The 22,356-nt window shown below is 37.5% G+C and overlaps 1 protein-coding gene across 12 annotated transcripts in view; it reads left to right on the top strand.

Annotated features, from left to right (window-relative positions):
• Positions 1-22,356, top strand: part of NEO1 (neogenin 1) — a 156,179-nt gene that overhangs the window by 33,802 nt on the left and 100,021 nt on the right. For all 12 annotated transcript variants that reach the window (XM_084782358.1, XM_084782364.1, XM_084782363.1 and 9 more), the window contains 3 exons: positions 10,092-10,409; positions 16,166-16,441; positions 19,846-19,999. In XM_084782358.1, coding sequence (XP_084638484.1) covers positions 10,092-10,409; positions 16,166-16,441; positions 19,846-19,999 — 748 coding nt within the window. The remainder of the gene's footprint in view (positions 1-10,091; positions 10,410-16,165; positions 16,442-19,845; positions 20,000-22,356) is intronic.

Here is a 22,356-nt window from a genome sequence, read left to right as displayed (position 1 = left end):
GGCTGACCACCAGCTGCTCACAGAGACCCCTTATGTCCACCTGCCCACCGTTGCTCTGTGCAGCATGAATCCTCCTCTGTGCTATCTAGGCATTGCCACCCCATGCAACAAGGGAGCTCACTCAGTGGGTCTGATGTGGTGGATGCTGGCCCGGGAAGTGCTCTGCATGCGTAGCACTGTCTCCTGTGAGTACTCATGGGAAGTTATGCCTGATCTTTACTTCTACACAGACCCAGAGGAGATTGAGAAGGAGGAGCAGGCTGCTGCTGAGAAGGCCGTGACCAAGGAGGAATTCCAGGGCGAATGGACTAGCGCCAGCTCCTGAGTTCACCACTGCTCAGCCAGATGTAGCAGACTGGTCTTAGCATGTGCTGGTCCCCTCCGCTCTGGAGCCCCCAGCCAGCCACTGAGGACTGGTTAGAAGCTCCTACAGTGCAGGCCACCGAGTGGGTTGGAGCTGCCACTGAGTGGTCCTGAGCTGCTACACAGACATCTGAGCAAAGGGGGAAACAGAAGGAAAATAAAGTTCCTAAAAGCTGGAAGGAGAAAAAAAAAAAGGCAGTTTCAAGTAATAGGGTGCTTGTGACAGCAGAAAAGTGAAAAAGAGAAATGAAATTGCAAAGAAGTCTAATTTAAAGAAATAGGATTGCATTTTCAGTTAGATTGGAAGTAGGGTCATGTTAAGAAAATGGAGTCAAGCCGGGCATGGTGACATATGCCTTTAATCCTAGCACTCTGGGAGGCAGAGGCAGGAGGATCACTGTGAGTTCGAGGCCAGCCTGGTCTACAGAGTGAGTCCAGGACAGTCAAAGCTACACAGAGAAACCTGCTTGGAAAAACAAAAACAAAAACAAAAACAAAAAAAAAAGGAAAGAAAGAAAATGGAATCGACAAAAAGGTTTTGGATGCATTAAGGAATGTAAGGCCAGAGTCAGGCAGAGATAAATAAGGCAGTGATCTCAACATACAGCAATGGCCAGGGCTAAGGAAAGACATGAGCATGGAGAGCACAGGCTTGTTTGAAAGAGTGTTGTAAGATTAATTTTGAAAATGTAATTAATTGGTCCAGAGGCTGAGTGGATGAAGCAGAAGGAAATAAAATCTTGAAACCAGGGGCCTGAAGTATTAAAAAAGAAAGTTTTCTGAAAAGATTGGGAAGAATGAGGTATGAGAGCACAAGGTTTCACCCTCTTGAGTTTAGCTGTCATAAAGGAAGTGTTTCAGATTTGTGGTTATCATTATGGTCAGTAGTTGTAGTCCTAATATTGAGTAAATTTCTTGAAGAAATGTACAGATCATTGTATTTTGATTGTTATTCAACAGTGTTTGGTATTTATAATAATATAACATTGGACATATCTTAAATACTAACCAGGGATAGTCGGTGAACATTCCTTATCATCACATAGTTACAGGAGATGTTCAACATTCATAACAATGCCTATTGCAAGGTGGTAACCAGATCACAAGGCACTGAAATCAGCATTTGTAAATACCGTTAGACCTTTTCCCAACAACTAAGAGTAATTTTTTAAACTAAAAGTGTCTTGATTTGCATGATTTTTATTTTAAGATGTGTTTGCTGTAATGGAATGGAATACTGTAGAACAGATAAGGATTAGAACTATATGTATTGACATAGAAATATATTCAAGGTGTTAGTGCTTGAAGAATACAGGTTAGAGAACAATGTTGTTTGCTGAATTTAAAAAGAGCAAAAACAAAAACAAACAAACAAACAAAAAAGACAGTGAAGACGAGGGATCACTGGGGCAGGATGGCTGGATAAAGTGGCCAAATCAGAGAGCTCTGGGTTCAAGCTAGAGACCTTGTTTCTGTGAATAGGGAGGAGAACTGGTTGAAGACCTCCAACATCAACTTCTGACCACATGTACACACACATATCTACATGTACACAAGTACTCACCCAAATTGTACTCACAATATGAACATGCGAACACGTATATACTTACTGTGTACACATGCTAATAAAATAATATAATAAAAAAGCTAATGATTTTCAGTAAATGCTATAAAATTTTATCAGAAACCATTAATTAATAAACATTTATTAATCAAATTTTAGTGTGAGATTATATGTATTTGGTCTTATATAAACAACATTATATTAAAATAGTATACTAATAGAAATTAAAATTATAGCTATTAATCCACCATTAATGTTTATAGCTTTTAACTTTTACTTTCCTGTTACCTGTATGTGTATAATTCTTACATAATTAACGTCAAAGTACAGAATACAATGTCATATTTTAAAATTATGTTCTATAGCGTTTCCCTCTATAGTCTAATAGATAGTAATTTTCAAAATGTGCTAGTTCTAGGAACTGTATTAAATGTATTAGATGATTTAAGTGTCCCAACTGCTTTATTCAAGGCAGTATCTGTTACTCTTTGTTTTACAAATGCCTGCACTGAAGTCATTTACTCAAGGCCATACAACTGGCAAATATCATGACTCAGATGAGAGGATGGGCAGCCTTACTTGGGAACCCATGCTCTTACTGACTTTCTGTTATAATTTGAATATGAAATGACATCACAGGCTCAGGAGCTGAACATTAATTGCCCACTTGTTGGTGCTGTTTTGGGGGTGAAGTCTACCTGCAGAAAGTGTGTCACTAGAGGCATGCTTTTGAAAATTGCGCCTAGTCCCTGGCTTCTTCTTTTTGTCTTTGCATACCATATACCACACTCTGACTTTCCAAGAGCATGGAGTCAAGCAACCATGATGGAGCCTTCTGAAAGCCTCCTGAAGCCAAGAACCAAAATAAAGCTTTTCTTCCTTCACAGTATTTTAGTGACTCTACCATAGTTTACATAGCCGTTTTGCTAGTTAAAGATCTTGTTTATAGGATTTAAAATCTGAAACTTACAAGTGCAGGATCTTCATTTTGGGCACTATGGGCTTTGGTGCACATAGATTTAGCTAGTCTTTATAACCCAGTATTGTTTAACCATATATGTTTAACATTCTTGAAAGGTTTGATATAGGTAGAGATTCATTTATATAATGGAAATTTTTTCTTTGGATCTCACTATTTTAATGATATGTTCCTTTAAAAACTTAGTATTATTGCTATTTTGAATTTTATGTATTTGTCAGTGTGTGTACATGTGTACACATACAGGTGTGTGTAGAAGTTGGAGAAGAACTTTCAGGGTGTGTGTGTGTGTGTGTGTGTGTGTGTATGTATGTATGTATGTGTATGTGTGTGTGTGTGTCCTTCCACCATGGGTTTCACCTGAGCCATCTCACAAGACCAGCTTTAATTTTTGGGGGTTTGTTTTGTTTTGTTTTTTTCTGAGGCTGTCCTGGGACTTGCTTTGTAGACAAGGCTGGCTTCAAACTCAAAAGATCTGCTTGCCTTTGCCTCCCAGGTTCTGGGGTTAAAGGTGTGTGCTATCACTGCCCGGCCAGCTTTTATTTTTGATGTTGTCTATCTTTCTTTTAAAACATGGTAGTAGTAGTAGGGGCTGGAGAGATGGCTCAGTGGTTAAGAGCACTGACTGCTCTTCCAGAGGTCATGAGTTCAATTCCCAGCAACCACATGGTGGCTCACAACCATCCACAATGAGATCTGGTGCCCTCTTCTGGCATGCAGGCAGAATACTGTATACATAATAAATAAATAAATATTTAAAAAAAAACATGGTAGTAAATTGGGCATTTATTTGATGACAGTTTTATTGGAAATGAACATTATTTTGCCAGTCTTGAATGTAGTTGCTATTTCTTTTGCATTAATGGCATTTCTGTACCTGCTTTTCTCAGTGTTTGTATTATGTTTGTATTATCTTGTTTTTATATTTTTAGGTCATCTTTTTACACAAAAATGAACTCATTTGCTGTGGTATAACATACTTAATGCTTGTATTTTTAAAAGTCTTACAAGTGTCATCAATAATACTTTTAGCTTAGTTTGAGGTTTACTTTGAAATTGAAAGTCTAGCAGAATTTCCATTTATTTCTCATTAGTATTTTATATTAAAATGGCACATTTGTTAAAAATCAGTAAACCTGTATTCATACATGGTTATTAAGTAAAGTCTAGACTTCATATTTCTTGTCCTTGTACATTGCCCTTTCTGTCTCCATTCTTACCCAGCATCTCATACTGTATCTAGCTGTTGCATTTCCTTAGGTCTTTTGAGTGAGGGTATATGTTCCCTATATTTTGATGGCACAGTCAGTTTTAAGAAGCCGATCAGGTGTTTCATGCTTTCCCACTCCTGTGCTTTGTCTAGTAGGTTTCTCATGATTAAGCTGAGGTTATTATTTGTAAGGAAGACTACAGGGGTCAAGTGCCCACCATTATCACCACACAGTTTCAGTCATGCTTTGTAACTGTGGTTAGTGCATCTGGTCAGTTTCAGGGACTTTCTGAAGCTGTTGTGAGTTGTTTACGTTTTGCCTTAAGGATCTTCCCTGGGAGATGGAATGCTTCATTCAATCTCAGAAACTGCTACACAAGAGTAGTGCTTCATTGCTTTCGCAGTCGAGTAGTTTTATAACATAATACTGAGAAAAGCTTAATTACTCTGGACACTTTTTTATTCATTTTGAATCAAAAGGTTTTAAATATGAAATGATAATTCTTACCTATAGCAAAGTGGATTGAGAAAATTCTTGTTAAGCCTGAAAAGAATGCCTGGTGCTTAGAGAATACTCAGTAAACGTTAACTATTATTTTTAATGCCTTAGGCTTTGCCCCTAATTACCCTTCAGTCTCAGAAGTACCCTTTGGATGTTGTTAGAGATCCCAGAGTTGATCTTGGATTTCCTTACTTCTGTTTTGTTTCTTCTTTTGTCTTCAGTTCTTTGCTCTACAAACTTGTGATTAAGATTAACACATTTCCCCAGACACAAAATTCTACATGGTTAGAAGATACAAAAGATGATGTGTCTAAGGTGAAATCAGTCTTTGGAAGAATTAGCTGTGCTGAGAGAGTAAACCGTGGAGCTGAAATGTTAGATAGTAAAATATTAGAGAAAAAAATCACTTTCTAAATATCCGTGTATAATTGGAAATATAATACATTTAGATGTGCTTTTTGAATTTTATTTTAACTTTACAATATTTTTAGATTTTTAAATTAGAAACAGAGAACTTAAAGACCAAATTATATGGTGACACTGAACTCGAAAAGATCAGGTGAAACATCACACTGGGAAATGGGATGGGATGTTCCTGGTGGTTGGAGATAGCATTACGGTGTAAGGAAATAGGAAGTCACTAGAGAGTAGAATCGTAGTTTGTAATGAGGAAAGTTACACAGACAGTTTTTAGTAGGTTTATAAAGAGGCTTGTTTTGCGTTTCTGCTATTAAACGTTGCACTTCTTGCAAAAGAGCAGGGGTTTTATTTCTGCTGGCATTAAAATACCATGTGTTGATTTCTTACTCTGGCTTCTATAAAATTTACAGCTACTATGAGGTGTACAGTTAGATTTGTTGGTATTTTGCAGATGGTGCTTACAAGTAAAAGTGGTTCCCTGTGGATGTTGTCCTTTCTTAAGACGGGATTCTATCAAAAGGTGTGAAGTATTCTATCAGAAAGTGAGGAATAGTCTATCAGGAAGTGAGAACTATTTTATTAAGAAGTGAGAAATTTGTAGAGATTTGGAAATGTATGAGACACCACATAGGATCTGTTAGGCTTATTTCAACATATTTGAGCAGTGATTCTGGCCTTAGTAAACTAATATTATACAGACTAAAGTAGATGCAGCATGAGGACTGGTCAGAATTACAGGTCAGTTTTAGTATAAAGTCAGCTCAGGAGTGTCTCAGAGCTCTCTGCAGTACCAAAGGAAAGCTGTTAAAGAAATGATAGAGCCTTTAAAAAAAGTGTTTCTCTGCTCTTGGCAAATGGTTGTTGAACAGTAAGTGATGTTTTTTTAGTTGTGAAGACATTTTATATGTTTGTACAGATACTTACTCCCTTACCCTCCCATCTTTCTCCTTCACAGTGACCACTGTCCTACCTTTCTCAGTGTTTACGTATTCACATACTCATGAAGCAAGCTATACTTAACATTCATTGGTGTTGCTTACCACAGTGTTCTAGGCCAGTTAGAAAACATAGCTCAGCTGGGTGTAGTGGCGCACACCTTTGATCCCAGCACTTAGAGAAGCAGAGGCAGGTGGATCTTTGTGAGTTTGAGGCCAGCCTGGTCTACAAAGTAAGTCCAGGACAGCCAAGCCTGCACAGAGAAACTCTTGTCTCAGAAGAAAAAATAATGTAGCTCAGCTTTTATTGGATAATACTCTGAGGCAGGCAGGTACTTGTTGAACTCTCTGGAGTGGATCTAGTCCATCTTTCCAGCGTTGTGATGGTTTTATTTGATACAACCTTGCCCATTTTTCTACTGAGTAGTTTGAACTGTTAATTCTCTCTTGTATACAAAGTCATTTTCTCTAGTTTATTGCTTGCCTGCTTTGTTTCTGTGTTTTGCAAAGGTGTAATTATGTTTTTTGTTCGTTTGTTTTTTGAGGCTTTTTTGTTGTTGTTGTTCAAGAAAGTAAAGCTTATTTGTTTTCTTTTTCAGTTACGTTTTCTCAAAATTGTCTAAGCTCCAAGGTTATCCTTGTTTTTTTTTTTTCCTAAAATTTCTTCTACAATTTTTATTTCATACTTTTTATATATCTGGGATGATTTTTATAGTTGTGTTTACTGACATGCTGTAGTATTTGAGATCTTAGCCTTGGTTCTGTTCTTACCTCTTTGACCCCTGACAAGTTACTTAACATTTCTGTGCTGCTTTCTTCTATGAAATGGAGATGATACTAGGCTACTTCTCCTAATTGAGGAATGCAAATGTCGAAAGTGTTTAGAACAGTGTTTAGTGCACAGAAACATAAATGCTTACTGTTCTTACACGTAAGGTAGGCAGGCATCTCATTTCCCCCGTATAGTCAGTTGTCTTTGTGACATTTATTGAATAGTTCATCTTAATTTTAAAAATATTTATATTCTATGTACACGAGTGTTTTGGTACATGAGTGTACATGTACACATGTGTGTCTAGTGCTTAAGGAGGCCCGAGTTAGGCCCTGGATCCTCTGAAACTGGAGTTACAGACAATTGTGAGCCGCTATGTGGGTGCTGGGAATTGAACCTGTGTCCTCTGTAAGAGCAAGAAGTGCTCTGCTCTTAACTGCTGGGTCATCTTCAGTTTGTATTTCATTTTCCCCCTCAAAGTGTCTCTATTTATAGGCTTTAAAGTCTGTTTTGTGGCTCCCCCCCCCCTTTCAAATCCTCAACTTCTGAACTGTGATTGCATAATAGTTCTAAGAAATGACACCTAATGGGTGCAGGCTCTTTCCTTTCTTTTATAAAATTATCATGGCTTTTCTGAGCCTTCCTTTTTCTTCTATATAATATTTTAGAAACTCATCAGAACCTACAGAACAGCGTCATGAAGTCTTAGCATGGAAGAGGGACATGCTACTAACTAGCTTAGACTGGAGACTGTGACATTATTAATACTTTAATGGTGGTGGGCTTAGCTTTAGAAATTATGTTATATAATATAGAGGTGAAGCCTATCCACTGCACAAGGAAGATATTAGGAATACAATTGAATAAAAAAAATACTGTGAAAATACAAATTGCCTTGCGGTATACAGCCCTAGGCACCTAAAAGTAATTCAGACTTTTTTGGAAGGCAACAATATTTGCTGAAAATTGTTGAGTTCACAGTAGTTTTTGAAGCTTGTTTGTGCTCCCTTCATGCTAGTGCTGTGGTGTTTTTGTGATACTAGCACTTGGGAAGCTGAGACAGGAGAATCAGGAGTTCAGGGCCATCCTCCACTACATAGCAAGCTCAGGATTCAAGGCCTGGGCTACTTGAGGCTTTATCTCAAAAAAAGGTGTAGGTTGTGTGTGTGTGTGTGTGTGTGTGTGTGTGTGTAAGGTGGGTGGGGAATTGAACTTGAAGGGAGTTTAGGTGTAGACTCTTTTTAAAAAACAAAATAAAACCAAAAGCAAGACAGAATGTTAAATTATAACCTGCTTACATTGTTACAGTCATCTTTTGATTTTGTTTGTGATCCTCATGGGCTGGCCTTGGTGGAGGGTGATCTTAAACTCCTGAACTTCTCCATCTCTCAGTGCTGAGGTTATGCCTAGTTTATTTTGATTTTTTTTAGTGGTAGAAATTTTATACTGATGCTCTTAAAAATTGCTTGTGCATTATATATGTAATATATTTTAAATAGTTAAACTTGCATATTTTTATTGTCCTGCTAATAAAGTGGACTCTTGAGTTCCTTTGTTAAATTTAAGTGGGGTAGTGCAGGTGCAATCCACAGAAAGGAAGACGTAAGCCCAGCACAGTCTAGCTGTCATTTTGTGCCTCCCATAGTTCTAGAAGGTTAATGATGTTGACGTTTTAGTAAGAAGAAGTGAAATAATTTCTGGTTTCTTTTCAAAAGTTGCTAAACTTATTTCCAGAGGTTTTAAGACTTGACACATGTATTTCTTAGCCCTCCTCTCAGGGGGAGTAGAGACCTCAACCTTTCTCTAACACTCCTGTGGGGGCTGGGGGAAGAATGAGTGGTTTGGAATTTGTCTAGGTTTCTAAGTGCTGGGAAACTTTAAACAACTGAAAGGTTTTTTATTGTTTTTCCTGTTGCCATCCTGTTTCACATTTATTTAGAACCAGTCACCAATTTTATAATATAGGACTAGTGTATCTTAAATTCACAATTTAAATAATTTATAAACAACAGTCTTAATGTCATTGTTAGAGTTAAACTTTGCTGAAGATGAAGTCTGATTACTGCTTGAGTTGTTTACATACCAATAGGACAATAGATTTAAAAAAAAAGGTAAAGGTTTATCTGGCTAAGATACAAAGTTTATAGCAGATGTTTTCTTTGTAATTTTTTTTCTTCATATGTTCAAAGTGCCAGCCAAAGACTTAGAAGGATTAAACTGAGTGTTCCTGGGCTCTTTACGTCAAATGAGGTCTTGATGAAGAGTAAATATAGAAAATGAAAATTTAAAAATGTAACAAATGAGAATAAGGCTTACATAAAATTTGATAGGGGCTGGAGAGATATAAGGACCCAGGATCAGTTTCCAGCACCAACCCGGTGGTTCATAATGACTTATAACTCCTTCCAGAGGATTTATTCTCTCTTTTGATCCGTGTGGGCAGTACATGTACATGGTGCACCTACATGCAGCAAAACATTCATACATATAAAATAAATCTAAAAAATCTTTTAACAATTTAATATTCTTAAGATAAGGAAACTTGCCCAAGAATAACTGTAATTTTGTATTGTTTGAAACATTACTTACTTTAAAAAAATATCTGTGTTTGTGTGTGTGCATGTGCACAAGCAGATGTGCATATCCCTGCGTGGACTTCAGGAGGACAGAGGTCAGCATTGAGTGTCCTCCTCTATCATTTTCTGCCTTAGTTTTTAAGACAGATTTTCTCACTGAACCCAGGGCTTCCTCTTAGCCAGCCTGGCTGGGCACCACCTGGCATGCCTTTTATGTAGGTGCTAGGGGTCTGAACGTACATTCTTATACTTGTGCCTCAGGCAAGCACAGTACTTACCAAGCTATCTTCCCAGGCTGGAAAAATATTTCTTTTCTTATAACAAAATTATAAAGTCAGATGGAAAGGGGGATATTTGGAAATGCGATCGTTATCTCCAGTGGTTGCTTATAAGTCAAGAAGATGAATACTAGGAAAATGTGCAGATTGTATCAAGTTTATGAGAAGAGTACAAATAACAAATGTAAAGGTATTTTATTTACAGTGAGTCATTTCAGTTTTCTACCTTCTTTATGTTCTTTGGAAAACTTTGAATATAGTAATTTTAAATAATTATAAACTCCATTGTGGAGTTTTCAATTAAACTTTTTATTAGCTACTCATTTCTTATAGGGCTGTCTCAAGTTTTTTTTTTAACTAAGCTAAAGCAGTAAATTTTATTTATCAGATATCTATAGTGTAAATGCTCAGCAATCATCTGAGAATAATCTTTGAATATGTTGAATGTTCTTTCAGAAATAACAGTCTGGTTTGTTGTTGTTATTTTTGTAGGAGCCAGTGTACGGACGTTCACTCCATTTTATTTTCTGGTGGAGCCAGTGGACACACTCTCAGTTAGAGGCTCTTCTGTTATTTTAAACTGTTCAGCATATTCTGAGCCTTCTCCAAAAATTGAGTGGAAGAAAGATGGAACTTTCTTAAACTTAGTATCGGATGATCGCCGCCAACTTCTCCCAGATGGATCTTTATTCATCAGCAACGTGGTGCATTCCAAACACAATAAGCCTGATGAAGGTTTCTATCAGTGTGTAGCCACTGTTGATAATCTTGGAACTATTGTCAGCAGAACAGCCAAGCTCACAGTAGCAGGTAAGTCCTGTTATGCAATTTCCTTTCCTTTCCTTTCCTTTCCTTTCCTTTCCTTTCCTTTCCTTTCCTTTCCTTTCCTTTCTTTTCCTTTCCTTTCCTTTCTTTTCCCTTCTCTTCCTTCTTTTCTTTCAGTTTTTCGAGATAAGGTTTCTCTGTGTCATCTTGGCTGTCATGGACTCGCTTTGTAGACCAGGCTGGCCTTGAACTCACAGTGATCCACCTGCCTCTGCCTCCCAAGTGCTGGGATTATAAGCATGCGCCACCATGCCCAGTGGCAGATTTTCTATTATTATAAAGTCTAAATCTAAATAAAAGCAATATACTGTAGCTTTCACTTAATTGGTAATAAGTCATTTAGCCTGTCAGTTTGTATAGGCTCTTGTTTATGAGACAACACTTACTTACTTAGGGTTGTGCAGAATAAACTAGCACATTTTTGCCTCTCTGAAAGTTCAAAGTTGCTATCAGTACTACTAAGCGGCTTTTTCTTTTAACTGGAAATGGAAACGGAAGAGGTAGTTCTTTTGGAAAAATGATAGCTTTAAAGCCTACTCATAATAACCAGTGCGGCTTAGTAGGGCTTAGTGGACAGCAGAGTGAAAAGAGTTACAAATAAGAAGCCATAAAAGAGATGGTTAGATCATAAATAATAAGCAGAAGCTTGGCTTGAATGATTTATAGAGGAAGTCAGTACATTAAACTTTAACCAAGGAATTGACAGTATTTATTTAGAAGTCTATAGCATTACTAACATATTACTTACTATAGAAGGCAGGCTGAAAACAGAAAGCTGTAAAAAGAGGAATATTAACTCCTTTTCAAAGGATCTCTGTTAAATGGTGGCAAATATAAGAGAAATTAAGGATCTAGAGAAATAAGATGTTGTTTACTAAATACTTTATGCCTGCTTTACAGTAGACACTAGCATTCTCTAGATAGGGTTTCTTGAGTATCAGATGAAGTAATTTTGTGAAGGGCCATGTTGTTTTCTCAACTTGTTCTGCTTCAGGTGTGTGAGGATGGGCCTAACAGTGATGGTCATCACCTGGCTCTTTCCACTATGGGGTGATAGGTTTTCATCTCATGGTCCTTCAGTTAGAGCAGTGGTTCTCGATCTATGGGTCACGACCCCCTTTGGAGTCAAACAGCCCTTTCACAGGGGTCACCTAAGACCATCAGAAAACAGATATTTACAATTCATGATGAGCAAAATTACAGTTAGGAAGTAGCAATGAAAATAATTTTATGGTAGGAGGTCACCACAACATGAGGAGCTGTTAAAGGGTCACCACATTAGGACGGCTGAGAAGCACTGACTTAGAGGATGATAGACTTTTTTGTCTCTGGGGTCAAATACTCAAAGTTTAATTTGGGTCTGACCTAATGCTGCATCAATCATCCACAATCACAGATTGAGGGTGGAAAAATAAAAACGGGGAGACACAGTCTAACTTTTTTTTCTCTTCTCTTTCTCCCCCTCCCTCATGCTTTCTACAAAGTGTATAAGTAAACTGGGATGCTGCCTTCCTCTATATTGTCACTTCGGCCAGGCTCCTGGCTATCATTTATGCTCTAACATCTTTTTTTCTGGCCTCTTACTCATATCTTTTCTCTCTGCTGCCCACCAAACCCTACCACTAAAACCACTGTATCCTGCCTCCTGATTTTTCTGTATTGATCCAACTTCTCCTTTCCTGAGATGACCCTTGACCTTCCTTAGCACAGCCTGCACCTGCTTGTCTGCTCTCCTTCGTTATGCTCTCCTTCAAGTCTATAGTCTCCACACTGGGATCCAAATACTTTCCTGTAACATGGTTACTATCTAAGCTCCTTAGCCACAGAGCTCTTGATTGCTCTTACGAGCTTGCTCCTAGCCTTGTTGTTTTCACTCATTCTACCATCCACTCCACCCTTTCCCTCCTGTGAGGCAGTTTTAGCACTGGCACTACCAAGTGTTGAGTTCCCTTTAAAATATTCTTCACTTTCTGGCCTTTCCTCTTGTTTTCTCCACTGACAGTTAAAGGCTGCCCTTTTGTTTATATATGTGTAATTTAAAAAGATACCAGTTTCACATCTCCTTAAAATGTTAGCCTGAATTATCATATGACCCAGGGTTTCAGGAGAATTGAGAATATTCATCCACACGACAATGTACATGACTACTACTCATAGCAGCACTATTCATAAATAAAAGTTGGAACTAATATAAATGTCGACCAGATGAGGAATAGATAATCAATATGAAATATCCAATAGTGGGATATAGTCTTCATCAATTAAAAGGAATGAAGTCATAATACAATATGACTACATGTATGAACTGTAAAAATATTGTAGTGGGTTAAAGAGGCCAGTTATAAATGACTGTACCCTGTTCAAGTTCGTATATACAAAGTGCCCAGAATAGAGACATGTGTAGAGAGAGAAAATAGGTTGACTGGTTTTCTAGGGCTAAGTACCCGACATGGGAACTGAGTCCAGCAGTACAGGGGATACAAATGAGTAGTTTCTTTAAGAGCTGCTGACAGGGTTATCTTATGGAGATGATTACACAGCTCTGTTCATACTGAGTTCTGTACTTCAAGTGGGAAACTTCAGTTTATAAATTAATTACTTAAAAAAGTTCTCAAAAATCATTTTAAAAAGATATTGTCAGATTTGCTGTTTTAAAAGGCTACAGATGTTTTTGGTTGCAAACAGAACTAGTTTTAGTCATGGCTAGAAGCAGGGAAGTTTTCAAAGAATATTAAAGATGTATTAAAGAATTAAATATGAGGCTGCTTTTCTCTGGGCTATCTCATTTCTGCACAGATGACATTTTTGTTATTCTGCCTGGAAAGTAGCCTAGCTGTGTGTGTTTTGTGCTCAAAGGTTAGGGAATGGCACGGTCTAATACAGGCGTTGTCGATCCATTCATATCAGCTCTACATCACTCCCACATTTGTCTGTCTAGTTCTCCAGAGGCAGCAGGAACACAGGAAGCAGAGGCCGTCTTTGCCGTGACATGTTGCTTACCAGTTCATCCATTTGCTCTCCCTATTCAGGGACTTTTAAATTTTTCTTGTCTGACAAATCCCCACTTGTTAAAGGCTTATGTTTTTTACTTAAAATTACTTATTTTCACAAAACCTCTAAAAGGAGTATTTCTTCATTAAAAAACTAGAAGACATTCTTCCTATGATTTATTAAGTTCTTCCCCTCCTAGCTTTATTAGATTTTGTGTATAATTTGTATTAATTACCTTTTCCCTGATTTTTGTTTGTTTACCAAATAGATATTTGAACAATTTTATCTTTCATGTTTTCCTTTGGAAATCTCCTTACTATAAAAACAAGGAAAATATATAGCAAGACTAGAAAGCTTGGGTGTTATTTATTATTTGGCCTAATTCACCATCATAAACTTAGAAAGCCTAGAATAGTTGTTCATAATTTATTTCCTTGTGTTTATAGAAACACGGCGTTGTGTTCTGAGCACATTAGAATTGCTTGTAAGGTACTACTACTGATAGAAGCCACTGGACTGTTTATATGCCAGTCATTGTACTGTATGAATTACTTAGGCTAACTTTTTTAACCACTCTGTGAGTACTCTTAGTTTTTATTAAACTGGTGAAGAAACTGAAGCTTAGAATGAATAACTTACCACCTTTATTTAACCATGAAAGGTAGAATTAATTTAAATGCAAGATTGGGACTCTAGTGGCTAACTAATGCTCTTAGCCATTGCTCTTAGCCATTATGTTCTGTGGTATCTATAGAATATTTAGAACTTCAGCAACTTCAAACAGAGAGGATAGTTACAAAGATAGAACTTTCCAGATCTCCCAGTTAATATTTTTAAACATCTACTTTGTCGTTCCTTGTGGCAAAACACTGGCCAAAAGCGACTTGGAAGGAAAGGGTTATCTCAGCTTACAGCTCTCAGGTCATGCTTGTCAGGCAGGAAATAAGGATAGGGCCTCAGCAAGGCAGGGCTTTGCAGCCAGGACCTGAAGCAGAGGTCAGAAGGAGTGCTGCTAGTTGGCTTGCTGCCCATGGCTTGTTTGCCCTGGTTTTTTTTTTGGGGGGGGCTCAGGGGGTTCAAGATAGGGGTTCTTGGATAGCCCTGGCTGTCCTGGACTAGTATTGCAGACCAGGCTGGCTTCTTAAAGCACCCAAGATCACCTGTCCAGGAGCAGCACCGCCTGCTGTGAGATGGGCCCTACCACATCAATCATGAATCAAGACAGCACCTCACACACTGGACAGTGTAATGGAGGCATTTTCCCAACTGTGATTCTGTCTTCTCTGGTAACTCTGCCTTGTGTCAAGTTGACACAGAACTATCCAGCACATTACTCAAATACATATTTTTCCCCTGAACCAATAAGAGTAGTAGGTGGCAGACATGTTACATCTGCATGAATGTGTAAGCATGTATTTTTTGAAAACAAGGACATTCTCTTAAATAACCGTGGGCTTTCATTAAAATTAAGAAATGAATATAATACCGGCATTTAATTTCGATTTCAAAGATCAATGGGAAAATAAGGGGTAGAAACTAACCTCCTTTTCTTTCTGGTCTAAGATTTCATGTGTCATTTTATAATTATATCCTTATGCTCATTTGATATACAGTGGGGCCTCAGGTTTTCTTTGTTTAACTTTAAGTTTGATTTCCTTCTATGAAGAGATGGAGATTTTTCATTTTGGGGAGGAATACCATGGAAGTAGTGTAGTGTTCTCAATGTGGCACACCAAAGTTTAGAATGCTTTGTTGCTAATGGTGTTTTCTTTATTACTTCAGATGATCTATGTAGTATTTCTCCACCTTAAAATAAGGTGTGTTTTTATAATTAATAATTGGTATTTGGAGATGAAATGTTTTGATATTGTATAAATACATTATTTTTCATCAATTTTTACTAAGTTATAACATCCATTGAAAGATTGTTGCCCGATCAATTATTAAGAAAGTGGTAAGTGCTGTTGTTCCTAGTTCTGTCACCTCTATTCAGTAGATCTTTTGTTGTTACTCCACTTGTTTGTTAATATTAACATAAGTCAACAGATCCTTGTTTATGGTTTAATAACGTGTAATGTGTTGGTGTCATTATTCTAGATATTTTGCAGTCTTGATGTCTGTTTTAAATCGTTCTTTTCTATACTTTAAGGTTAAAACTTGCTCTAATAACATAAAGTAAGGAGCCCACTTCACCTTGTACTTGCCCTGTCCTACTCTTAGAATCGGCTTCTACTCCAGGGACATTGGTTCCTTGCGGTGGAGAGTGATATTTAGAAATTAAGATAAAGTCACCATTTGGACACACTGTTAAAGAAGCAACATTGATTCAGGGCTAGGGAATATATAGGTATATGTGTGTGGTGTGTTTGAATATTAATTACATGTTCATTGGTTATATACAAAATGTCTACTTACCCATGCCTTTATAGCTGTATCTACAGTTAGATAATCCATAAATGTACACTGAATACTTTCATCATGGAATATGTCATAACGTTTATTCTAACCTTACCATTTCCACATCTTACCTTGATTCTCTAGCAATGAGGAATTTGATATATGTTATCATGAATGCAGTTATTTATTTACTATTTGCTCTGTATCTGTGTATCTGGCCACATTTTTGATCCATGGGCCTTCTCGGCCCTGATTGCACCATATGTTGTAGCCATGTTAGCTGTCTTGGTACTGGTCTATATAACTGCATTTTAGAGTAATATTTAATGACTTAATTTTTCTTTATTATCCAGGTCTTCCAAGATTTACCAGCCAACCAGAACCTTCCTCAGTCTATGTTGGAAACAGTGCAATTCTGAATTGTGAAGTGAATGCAGATTTAGTCCCATTTGTAAGGTGGGAACAGAACAGACAGCCCCTTCTTCTGGATGACAGGGTTGTCAAACTTCCAAGTGGAACACTCGTCATCAGCAACGTGACTGAAGGCGATGGGGGGCTCTACCGCTGTGTAGTCGAAAGTGGCGGACCACCCAAGTCTACTGATGAAGCTGAACTAAAAGTTCTTCAAGGTACTAAACCATTGTCAGGACTGATGTTTTAATGGATAAAACTGTTCTGCCCTGATTTCCTTTAATAAATGCTATTAACCTGTGGGAAATACTACTATTAGTATAGTACATTTCAGTTTTTTAAAGAGGTAAAAAGGGTGAAAAAGGCACAAAAATTTACAGTTTAAAGCCAGGTATGGTGGTACACACCTGTAATTTTGACACTTGGGAGACAGAGGCAGGCAGTCTATGAGTTCAAGGCTAGCCTTATCTACATAATGAGTTTCAGGACAGCCAGAGCTGTCTATATAGACCCTGTCTATAAAAAAATGAAAATGAAAAAAAAAAAAAGTCCACTGTTTAGTTAATGAATTGTTAAAAGATTATCAGAGGCTCAATGTGGTGGCACACACCTTTAATCCCAGAACTCAGGAAGCAGAACAGGCTGTTTCTCAGTTCCAGGCCAGCCAGTATTATGCAGAAAGATCCTGTTTTTAAAAAAACAAATATTGATAAAAATGAGAAATTATGAGGATAGCTGTATATGGTGGCCTACACCTATAATCCCAGCATTGAGAGGCTGAGGCAGGATGATCTTCTCCTCCTGCTGCCCTGTTGTAGGTAACCGGTGACATCTCCATTGCATTCCTGTTCTAATGTAAAGCTCAGCGTCTCTCCATCTTTTTCTATCTTTTCACTCTTTAGTCAACTGTGCATCTTTTTCCAGTTATGTGGCTTCTTCTTGCTCATACCTTCTCACTTGAAACTCATTGTAGTCACGATAGCCAGTTGCTGCTTTATGACCTGCTGAATGCCTAGTTCTTTGCATATTTCTCTTTTAAAGTTCAAGTTATAAACTTAATTTGGCCATACCTAACTTGTTTGGACAGAGATAGTCTTGTCCACAGAAATATATGACTAACTTATAGAGTTATTTATAACATGGGAACTGGCTTGTAGGGTAAGACCACCGTTATGAGCTGTCACTTCTGAGGGCATTGCTGATAGACCTTGAACTGATTTGTTTTTAAAATGTACTTTCTTTTTGTTGTTACCATCCCTGCCCACATAATTCCCATCCTAGTGTATTCTCAATAAACCACTTTCTTTTCAGCCTAGACAACCTTTGGTCAAAACTCAGTCTTAGCTAGGTTTCTATTACTAAGATAAAACACTATGACCAAAAGAACTTGGGTAAGAAATTTGTCTTAAATTTTTCACTTCACACTCTATCACTAAGGGAAGTCGTGGTAGGAACCTGGAGGTAGGAGCCAAAGCAGAGCCATGGAGGAGCACTGCTTACTGGCATAGTCACACATGGCTTGCTCAGCCTGCTAGTTTTTACAACTCAAGACCTCCTGCCCAGGGGTAGCATTGTCTACAGTGAGTTGGGCCCTCCCACACCAAACACTAAGAAAATGCTCCACAGGCTTGTCTACAGGCTAACACTGCATTTTCACAACTGAAGTTCTTTCTTCCCAAGAGACCATAGCTTGTGTCAAATTGACATAAAAACTAGCCAGCGCACTTCCTAATGGTTTCTTTATGTCATTCACAATTAAAGTTTTGGGCCTTTATATAATCTTATACCTCTTCCCTCTTTTACCTTTCTTTTCCTTCTCTCTTTTGACCTCTCCCAGCTGTGACCAGTTTATGATTTTAGAATAGTTCCAGAATGCTTTACTTTAGAGCTTTTCTATTTGGTATCTTCCCTGCCTAGAATTTTGTGTATGCAGCTCACTCTGTTTCTTCAGTGCTCAGATATCACTTTATTAGTGAATTGTCCTTTAGATATTCTGTTTAAAACAACACCTATTTTTATTCCCACCTCTAGTGTTTTCCCTTCTTACTCCATAAAATATATGAACACATCAATCATATATAGTATGCAAATTATTGTCTTTTTTCCACAATTAGTATGTAAGCTCAGTAAAAGCAATGAATTTTATTTGGTACATTGAAACCAATAAAGTTTTGTAATGAATTTGCTGAATTAATCCTGTTAAAATCTGAGTAAGTATATTTCCATTTATAGATATAAATTTTTAAGTATTCCTAAGTAATTGAAAGTGTAATAAGAGGGAGTGTTGCTATGTAATAATGTCCTCTAGCTGACTTGTGTGGTCATATTTCCTTTCCACACCTGAGATAGCATACAGGCAGCTCCTCAGAATCTAATCCAGGAAAACAAGGTTAGTGGTTCAGAGGATGAACCCACAACTTAGTACTTGAAATAAGAACAAAATGCTGGATATTTGCTTATTTACTATGAAGAGAGCTATTTTTGCCAGTCATTTGGAGCACAGCCAACTCCTGCCCTCCTACAGAGTTTCTGAGGTTATGTTGGTTAAGAAAACAGTGGTTTGATTTCAACCACAGAAGCCTCTTTCAGTCTTGGTTGCACAGGTGGGTACAGGTAAGTATCAGCCTAAGAAGCAAGCAGTTCAGCTGCTTTGGCTGACTTTTAAAGGCAGGGCTTGTTACTGGTTGGCTTTCAGAAGTATATTTACTGAAATGAATGGTCACTCATCTATTAGGTAGTGTTTACTTGTTACCATAGCTACCAAACTATCACTAATTGACCAGACAAGCTTAAAGGCCATTCTGACTATAGAAAACACCTCTCCTGACAGTGGGGACAAGAGTTACATCTCTACCTGAGAATGATCTTCTCAAATCTTGATAATAATAAAACCTAATTAATTTCTATTTTATCAATAGGAAGAGTGTGGTCATGTCATATGTGCTCAAGAGGACAACTCTTAAAAACTGAACATGCATGATACACAAATAGTATCTAAATAGTTGCTAAATTACAAAAATAAATGACTTGATAGATTAACTTTTGGTTTTGCTTTTTGTTTTTTAAAGACAGGTTATGACTGTGTAGTCCTACGTAACCTGGAGCTCCCTAGGTAGAACAGGCTAGCCTCAAACTCATAGAGACCCACCTATCTCTGCTTCCTGAGATTAAAGGCATGCATCACCATCGCAGACTTGATAGACTGGCTTAGAGGTGAAAACTTGACAGACTTTCAGAGATAATTGTCACAAGAAAGGAGACTGACACCCCTATCAGTACGGAGGGTACACAGCTATTGATCTTGTTCACTCTGCTGTGTGCACCCCTCCCGTGGTGTTGCATGGATTCGTGTCTTGCTCATCTGACCAGAAGCACTGTGTGAGCAGGAACTATCACTTAAATATCTTTATAGCCCCTAAATAGCCTAGCACACTACTTCACATATAGAAAGTGTGTGGGAATGTTTGCTGTTCAAATGGAATTTTCTTGTGTTCGTTTTGGCTTATTTTTGTCACATAAAGCCACACAGACTGAATAGACATTATCTGTTCTTCATGGCTAAAGTTGTGAGATGCGTTGTTTTTTATTTAATCAATCATTCTTTCACTTAAATTCTCTTTAGATCCTGAGGAAGTACTAAACTTGGAATTTTTGATGCGGCCATCTTCTATGACCAAAATCATTGGTCAGAGTGTAGTGTTGCCGTGTGTTGCCTCAGGACTTCCTGCTCCAATGATTAGATGGATGAAAAATGAAGAAGTGCTTGACACAGAAAGGTAAATACTGCTGACCTAATAGCTGGAGTATCAATACATAAAAAATGACTACACAAAAATGAGTTTTTATGCTGTTTCTAACTATGATGTTGAAAAAAAAAAAGCAGGCTTTCAAGGCAGTAAGAAATGATTGTTGTTGTTGCTGCTGCTGTTGTTAAGCTTCATTATGCTTGGTTTGTAGGGTCTCATTTCCTTAAACTGTTGCATGAGCTGCCAGAGGTGACCAGGTTGACTCATTTTCAATCTCATACTCATTGTGGTAGTTTCTACCTTTGCGCAGTGTAAGTGAATGTTTTTTTCTTCCCGAGTGCTAGCGTTACAGGCAGTCACCACATCTGGCTTTGTTTTGCTTTCTACAGTCCTGCCAAGCCATGTACTATGTGCACAAATTATTTGTCTTCTACAAGAACCTTCTATTACTACTCAGCGTTGTATGCATCCCTAGTCTCTTTCTTATGAAATGGGTAATTTCTTTACTCTTATTTTCTCAAAAAAACTGGAGTAGTAGTGATGGTTCAGGAGTTAAATATGCTTTGTTAAATAGCTGTTTGAAGCCCTGTAAATTTACTGGCATCCCTGGCCTCTGCCCATAGATCCCCAAAGCACTTTGAAGTTATGATGACCCAAAACATGTCTAGATATCGTCTAATGTCTCTTGAGGAACAAAATCATCCCTGGTTGAGAATGACTTTTTTAGACCATTCTTTCCAGTATAAATGTACTACATGGCTGAGATGTAAATTAAAGTTTTCTTATAATCATGCTAAGCCAGTATGTATGCATGCATGCATGCAGTACTACTACAGTCACACTTTTTGTGAGGTACCACTCAAGAGTGAAATGTAGTTCATCATGCTACAACATTGTAAAGGTCTAAGCCAGGCATCGGACGATTTTTTATTTAATGAGTACAAGTGGGGATTTTTGTGATCCCTACCCGCTACCCCAGTTGTTCAAGAATTCAACAAATCATTATTGAATGTTGTAGGCACAGTCCTAGGTCTTAAGAACCAAGTAGTAAAGAGGGTTTTTGGAAGAATGAAATAGTAATAAACATATAAAGTGTCAGGTTATAATAAGTACTCTGAAGAAACTTAAGACACAGCATCCCAGGGATATGGGGGGGGGGGCAGAATGGGGTTGAAATTGTATACAGAGTATTAGACAATGGTCTCATAAAAAGGTAATTCTCAGGGTAGAGTCTAAGTATCAATATAAACAGATTATGGTAGGAAAGTTACATGTCTTGCCAGATCTATTTGAAGAATATTTTTGGGAGCAAGTGGTTTTTAACCCACTGTGAATATATTATGGTTAATAAAATTCCTATGAACACTAAGGCTAAACCAGGAGACTTTGTAGAACAATTAGATGGTTTTTTGATTTGTATGCTTTGTTTTGCCTCTGGGCACGTAAATACTCAGATTATTTAGAGGAAAGTCTGAGAAATACTGCTCTGTTGTGTCACTGTCTCAAGGGATTACCACCGTCAGCCCTCTCCAGATCCTTGCACAGTGCTTGGTGTAGGTTTGGGGAGGCAGTGTGTCAGCAGTGTATTTTGGCTGAATTGTCGAATGTAATGTGAGAAAACAGAAGTAGGTAATAGAACACAGAAGTCATTCAGGTTGGCTGTAGGTAATTATTCACAGGTCTTTGTTTTGCCAGCACCTAAGGAGAAGGGTGAGTGGACTATGCCTAATATGTTATTTAAATTTGAGATTTTGAAATTAAGCGGGGGAATATCTAAAAATCTCGATAGTGCTGGGCTATATAGACAAAGTATCTTAAGCATTAGGCGTTTTTTATTACATCTTTGAAAATAAACACATAAAAGCATTATAGGTTGTTTCTTTTTAAATAAATATCTAAGAATCAATAACATTTATGTATTTTTGTTCATACATGTTCAGATAAAAAAGCAAATAGAATGAGGGAAATGGTTCTGTTTTAAAGAGGATCCAGAAAATGTGAGTGCTGGTGCTGGAGGAGAGCAGCAACAAAATAAAATTTAGTGATCAAATAAAATAATACCTTCTTTTAGGGCATGACAGCTCTGAGTCCAGGTGCAAAGGAGCAGGTCATAGTTTTAAAAGGCCTTGTTAACATATTACAGGTGATGGTAGTATAAAAAAAATGTCTGGCTCATACTTAAAGGATCATCAAGTAGAACAGTCTCTTCTTCAGAGTTCACTTTTCAATAATTCATTTCTAATCATTATCAGCCTGAAAATAGTAATGAAATAAATAAAAAAAACTTAGAGTGGCTGCTTTAGTTATGTCCTTGTAGAGTTATATTTTTTGCATTGGTATCAGGTATCTTGGTCTGTTGATCTAGTTTGTAATATTCTAGATTAACT

The sequence above is a fragment of the Acomys minous genome (assembly GCF_964271855.1).
Source record: "Acomys minous genome assembly, chromosome: 5".
In the NCBI taxonomy this organism is placed as follows: domain Eukaryota; kingdom Metazoa; phylum Chordata; class Mammalia; order Rodentia; family Muridae; genus Acomys; species Acomys minous.
The sequence above is the reverse complement of the archived record's forward strand: the minus strand, read 5'-3'. Positions and strand labels throughout refer to the sequence as shown.